Genomic DNA, 7,156 nt, shown 5'->3' with positions numbered 1-7,156 from the left:
TAAGAGAGAGAGCAAGCGTGTTTTAGCAACAACTTATTTGTCGGGGACTTTGTCATGTAAAGAGACTCGAGTTTCATCCACAACCATGATGCACTTTCTTGATTGGTTACTTGGTATAGTATGTTGTTTGAAAGAGATGGAAAAAAGTAGAATGAGCATTTTCTTATTGTTGTTTAAACTCATAATCATCCATACTTGCGGGCTTCTCTCAACAATTAGAAGTCATACACCTTGATGTTTTAGTAACACACTCGTCTTAATCTTCCAAAGACTGAAGTTATTCTTACTAGTGAACTTATTTATTACCACACCTATAGGGAAAATCGCAAAAATCAAAACTCCTTTGTGATCTTTTTAACCCAAGAACACTATGAATATTTCTATGAGGACTTTTATCGAACACTTGGTGTGTGAAACAGATAACTTTGCATCAATTCAGAATTGAACTGTAGAGTTTTCTAGACCCAAAAACTCCATAAAAATTAAAAATTTACTCTCTTTCCAATAAAAAAAATTCTAAGAAAACCAAACACATAAAATCTACAGTTATGTAACTACACCAGCATTCAAACTCATGTAAAGAAAGAAAAAACAGATTCAAGATCAAAAACAAAGAAAATACACCACAATACCTGAAAAAAAATGCCATCTTTCAACAACATCAAAACTAAAACAAGTTCACACAATCTACTAAACATATCTACTGTAGTCCAATAAAAACTAAAAAACAAAAAAAGACTGCGATGACACTTCAAGATTCCTACTACAAGAATCTTAAGAAAATTTCACAGAAAAACACAACAACAATTAAACAATCAAGATTCAAGATCTCTACACTGCATATTCTCTGAGCATTTTAGCAACAACCCATGAATCTTTTCATACCCAAATCTGTCCCCAACGGACCCCACCTCTTCTTCATCATTATCACTGTCAATATCTTTAGGTGTCACTCGATTCTGATAACTTCTTCTTCTCAACACAAACACATTGAAGTAATAACTCACAAGATTTTGCTTTGATTTATCACGAATTATATACGCACCTCTTTTCCAAAACTTGTTCATAATCTCATGTCTACTCTTGTTGCTATGTGCTAAATCATGTCTTGCTTTTATCACTAAACTTTTGAATACTTTTTCCTCTTCAGGTTCCCATGAAAGTGACACCTCTTCACCCATTTGATTAAATCTCCATTTGTAAAAAAGATCACCAAGTTCGAGTTTCAGTTTATATCTGTTCTCAGCAATGTGAAATCTCACACATTCAGCAGACCCTTTAAACAGACACTCACAGTCGCATACATTTTGTCTTCCTAGCCCAATTACCAAATTACCCTTTGTGTTGATGTCATCTGGTGGGGGCCACATTTGGGTGCCTAGCCACTTGGGATCACTCTGAGTCACTACACCTGTCCATGCTGGCACTACAGCTTGATACAGTGGGCCCACGTTGTGCTTTTGTTTTTGTGGTGGGCCCGTGTTTTCATGCATCCGGAACTTTCCGGATTCACGTTTCGTTCGAGAAGATGTACGCAAATTGCAGTTTGTGCATGTGCATTGTTCTGCTGACGTGGCACTTTTGCAGCATACTTTTATTTCAGAAGTATTAACTCTGTTATCATCTTCATACATTGCAGGATGCATCCTCTGGTTCTTTTTCTACAAAAAAAAAAGTTCATGAATCCATCAAACACTTTAATTTATAGAAAGATTCCAATTTTTCACAGTGAGACACAGAAAGTGTGAATTACAAAACTTTGGAAATATGAATCAGAAACTAATAAGTAAGGCGAATGAGTTTATATACCTGTGAAGAACCTTTTGCTTCATTCCCTGAATCAAAACTAATTTCTGCAAAAAGGGCTTTTCTTGACAACAAAGCTTGCTTCCATAGTTTATCACCTGTATATTTTTTCCATTTTGAACTTCTTTGTGAAGTTTTAAAGGTCATACTATGAGGATTCCTTGCAGCATTTGCGACCCAATCTACCATTTCTGATAACAACAAAGATTCTTTCTCCCTCTTCCTCTTTGAAGATCTACTAACATTCTTCACAACATTGCTGACATCATCATCATTCTCAGCAGTTAATGTAACATCTTTGTCAGAATGAAATCTAATTATCTCATCGACAACAATCTTGATTGATGAATCGATTTGTTTTTCATCATCAAGACTTAACTCTTTATCATCATCATCATCATCATCATTGATCACTGAAAGTCCTACCTTTTTTACCACATTATCTGAAGATAACTCGCATCTTTTGTCATCTAAAACCCTAAATTCTTCATCATTATCATCACCATTGATTCTTGAAAATGGCACATCAAGATCCATTCCTCCCTCATTTTGATTAAACCCCGAAGTACCCTCGTCTTTGAATCCAATAATTTCATCGTGACATAAAGATTTTCCAATCTGATTAGACTCAAAACATATATATTCATCCAAGTGGTGTGACAAAAGATCTAGTTTCGCTATAACATCAGTGTCGATATTATCTTTAAATCCTCCTTCAATCAGCCATTGATCCAATTCTTTCAAATACTTGATATAAAGCAGCTTCAAAGACGCCTCAAGCCCAATTTCAAACCCACATTCTTTTGCAACAAATTCCCACATGTTATTCTTTGAAACAAGTTCATAACTCCCTATTCTCTTCACAGTCAAGAACAGCTTAAATAAATCGGCTTCCACTCCATCACCAAGTTTAGGTGGAAAAGGCCTAAACGCATTTTTTTTCACAGATTCTTCTTTCAAGAAAAACGAAAGAACTTGATCAAACAATTCCCTCAATCCATTATCATCCATAGAGGCATCCATACATTCATACTTTACATACAAATCCGGATTTACAGACACTTCATCGTTTCTACAAGCTCCTGGAATCTCGACCGAATTCAAATCCGACCCATTTTTCAATTCAGAAACATAGGCCATATTTTGACATCAAGATTCCGGTTCTTTTTCCTTTCTATCACAAACAACACACTGATAGTAAAAATTGATACAATTTCTGACTTAAAACATGAGAGAAACAGTGATCGGAGTTGAAAACGAGACGATTCACTCCATGGGTTCTTTGCATATAAATTTTTACCTTTGTACAAGTTTTTGCGGCAAGCCCTTTTAATTTGTTTAGTTTCCTACAACAACAATGGAAAAAGAGTTTCGTAAGAAAGAGGGATTTGTAGAATTAAGGGTTTAAATGATGCATTTTATGTGGAAATCATTTGGGGATTAAAGAAGAAAGAGGTTTAGGGTATTTGAGACCTCAAGAAATAGGGGAAGACAAGTGCCAGAATGTTTATAGAGACATGTTCTTTTTCTTGGAAAAAATGACATGGAAAATAAAACCAATCTTTAAATTAATAAATGGAAAAAGAAAATAGGAAATAATATAGAATGTGAGATTTACCTTATGGTTCAGATTTGTGAAAAGGGGGATTGATGGGGGATCAATCAACTCACTCACCTCTTTCAATGAAAGTGAATCAAACCCTAATTTTGGAGCACTTCTAGACTTCTAGTTGGAGCCTTGGAGGAGTAAAGACAATTGGGGGTTTTGGTCTAGGTTTGTGGTTTGATGTGTTGTACACATAAAACACATCTAAAGCCCTTTTTATAGAACCTTACTAAAGGGTATTTTTGTCAATGTTTTTAACTTTATTATTTTTTGTTTAGTTGTATCTGATCTGATGATTATCGGTTTTTTTAAGTAATAATATAATTGATAAATATTACCGTAATGCTGATGGGACTGTGTGTAATAAGTTCTTAAGCAACTTTATATCTTAGATGTTTCAAGATGTTATATTATATCGATTTCAATTGTTTGTATCGTTTTTATAACTGATGAGTTATGTCTATGATCGATAAATATCTTAAATACTTATATGTTTTCTTCTCCTTTTTAGTTAGATAAACCTCATACATAAATAAGTAGTGATTTGTTCACAACATTTTTTAGCCATACATAAGTATATTTTAGATAAGTATATTGTACAACTATATAAAACATATTTTTTATGTATGGCTAAAAATTATTATGAATGAATCAATATATATATATATATATATATATATATATATATATATATATATATATATATATATATATATATATATATATATAGTTCATTTAGAATATTTGAACGTTAGCTAAATATCTAAAATATCTCGTGATGTAATATTAACAAACAATAAGTTGTAATGACTCTAATAGTAAATAAGTAATTGAAATTGAAATTGAAATATATGGTAAAATAAGAAAATTAGTAACTAGAAAAAATATTTCAAAATAATAATATTATGATTTCTATTAGACAGGATAATTGTCCTTTTTTATACATATTTCAACATACGATTGAAATTTAGATAGGAATGTTATAAATAACAGTTACCAATTAAAATTAAAATAAATCCAAAAATTATCATAAAAAGGTATTTCTATTAAGAATTGATGTATAATAAAAAAAATGAATTACCGCATTCTAATTATCTAAAATGTAAATAACTTTTAGTTTTATATAATTTTAAACTTTAATAAATTTATAATCATTTTTACGGAATACTTTTTGCAAATAAAAACTACACTCCCAAATACTAACTAGTTGTCATACATGTCCTTAATAATGAGTTAATAAAACAATAATGATATAATGTTTTATTCTACAAATCATATTAAAAAATATGATATGGTTAATTAACATAATATATCTTTTTAATTAGTATATATATATATATATATATATATATATATATATATATATATATATATATATAATAAATACAAATTTCAGATTTACAAGAATCAATTATCACAAGTCTCATGTTATTTTATAATTATTTATTTTCGTTATTTGTGCCTATACCATTTAACTTTTGAATTTCAAATCATTTTCTAGATCATTTTTTTTTTCAATTTATTTTATATTTTAAACTAGATGGAAGACCCATGTGTATTACACTGGTTAATTAAAAAAAATAAAAATAAAAATATAAATATTAAATATTTTTTTAAACAAAATTTTGAAATATGAAAGTAAGAAACGTATTTATGGCTATTTACTATCATATTTATTACATTTAATAGTTTACATATATAAATATATGTATTATGTGACTTTTTAAATTTAAAATTAAAAAAAAAACCAGAAATTTACATATGGATATTATTTTTTCAAAAATACAAATAAAATAACAAATATCAAAACTCATAAGAGATTGACATGTGACAAAATAAATCATCATTTATTAGAATAGACGAGTAAGTTGTTTAATTATCATATATGTAATTTCTTATAGGCTAATTATTCTATTAGTTTATGTAAAAGACAAAAATCATTTTTGGCGAAAAAAATTATATTAAAGATAACTATAAGTTAAATAAATGTTATTATAAAGATAAAAGTTCATTTGAGACCAATATAGATAAAATTTTGGGTGTAAAAACAATATAAAAAAATTGAAAATGAAAAAAAAAATTATATGTTATTTCTGAAACTTAAAAAAAAGATAAAAAAAAGTAATAAACAAAAAATAAAAAATAAAATTATATTCGGACATAATTTAGTAATTTATTTTTTATTTTTTATTACATTTTGAAAAATTATAAATTTTCATTTTTATTTTTTTTTTCATATTTTTTAATTAATTTAGACATTCTATATATATATATATATATATATATATATATATATATATATATATATATATATATATAGAGAGAGAGAGAGAGAGAGAGAGAAAGAGAGAGAATTAGGTTCAAATGTTTTCATTATCTATTGTGTGCATGTATGATTGATTCTGGACCAATCATTTTAGTTATTTTAAGAAAGTAATTAATGCATATTAAATGTTGAAGATGTAATTAATACCCAGTATATCTTTAACATATAATATGCATTAATTACTTTCTTAAAATAACTAAAATGATTGGTCCAGAATCAATCACATGCACACAATAGATAGCGAAAACAAAATAACTTAACCATATATATATATATATATATATTATATATATATATATATATATATATATATATATATATATATATATATATATATATATATCCTCTTTTCTCATAAAATCTTATGGTCTCATAAACTCAACTTATACTATAAATTAGTTGTTTTAATATGTAAGTAAATTTAATATGTTTCCATATTGTAAAAATATTAATTGAAAATACGACCATTTTTTATATACTTAAGTAACTATTTTTAAAATATTGCTATGACAACAACAATATGAAAAATAAATTAAAATATCAAGTCTATCTTTTCAACTAATTTGTACTACAACTTTCAATGGTGACGTTTAGTGTAAAAGCATTTTACAATTCCTACAAGTCACTAAATAGGTTATTTGCATTTGGATTAGATGGCAATCAAATATGTCTCAAGTTTTCATGTAGAGTAAATTACACGAATGGTCCCTATGGTTTAGGGTAATTTGCACGTTTGGTCTCCAACTTAATTTTTTAACTCGGAAGGTCCCTACTGTTTGCTTTTGTTACGCGCTTGGTCCCTTTCTTACCTAAAAATACTATTTTGCCATTGATTTTCTAATTTCTTTAAATAAACACATCCCTAATCCCATCCCCCACCTTACCTTACCTACTTCATCATTTTTTTCTATTTAAATAATAGTCTTTTTAGGTAAGATAGCGTGTAACAAAAACAAACTATAGGGACCAAGCGTGTAATAAAAACAAACATTAGGGACCTTCCGAGTTAAAAAAATAAGTTAGGGACTAAACGTGCAAATTACCCAAAACCATAGGGACCATTCGTGTAATTTACTCATAACTATATAACCGAGAATTTTACAAACAAAGTCTTTTTGTATAATGTTTTTACATCTTAAATAATTACAAGAAATGGTCCATGTAGCACAATATTGCATCATAAATTCTTCCTGTATGATATGGTTTCACATTGATTCTTTCAAGTTTTCAACAACTATAGAACTATATAACCGATAATTTTACGAAGTCTTTTTGCGGAATGTTTTTTACATCCTAAATAATTACAAGAAATGGTCCATGTAGCACAATATTGCATCGTAAATTCTTCCTGTGAATATGGTTACACATAAAATGTCTAATAGAAAAAATTACAAAAATGGTCCCTAAAACAATCACCT

The 7,156-nt window shown here is 28.2% G+C and overlaps 1 protein-coding gene across 1 annotated transcript; it reads right to left on the bottom strand.

The window, feature by feature from the left end:
• Window positions 1-577: 577 nt before the first annotated feature.
• On the bottom strand, window positions 578-3,595 carry LOC145058338 (AT-rich interactive domain-containing protein 2-like). The gene is made up of 3 exons (XM_079006259.1): window positions 3,425-3,595; window positions 1,810-3,152; window positions 578-1,661 (listed from the first exon to the last, which is right to left on the bottom strand). Exons 2-3 carry the CDS (start codon window positions 2,944-2,946, stop codon window positions 816-818), a joined length of 1,983 nt encoding a protein of 660 aa, XP_078862385.1. The 5' UTR covers window positions 2,947-3,152; window positions 3,425-3,595; the 3' UTR covers window positions 578-815.
• Between the last annotated feature and the right edge of the window lie 3,561 nt (window positions 3,596-7,156).

This window comes from Lactuca serriola, chromosome 6 (genome assembly GCF_051521515.1).
Source record: "Lactuca serriola cultivar US96UC23 chromosome 6, Lser_US96UC23_V15, whole genome shotgun sequence".
Taxonomy (NCBI): domain Eukaryota; kingdom Viridiplantae; phylum Streptophyta; class Magnoliopsida; order Asterales; family Asteraceae; genus Lactuca; species Lactuca serriola.
The sequence above is the reverse complement of the archived record's forward strand: the minus strand, read 5'-3'. Positions and strand labels throughout refer to the sequence as shown.

What these genes read in the sequence shown, in the direction of transcription:
- LOC145058338 (XM_079006259.1), bottom strand. Translation starts at nt 2,946, where the DNA reads ATGGCCTATGTTTCTGAATTGAAAAATGGGTCGGATTTGAATTCGGTC. An exon ending in AAGCAAAAGGTTCTTCACAG is followed by an intron (nt 1,662 to 1,809) that starts GTATATAAACTC and finishes TTTTTTTTGTAG; the next exon opens with AAAAAGAACCAGAGGATGCA.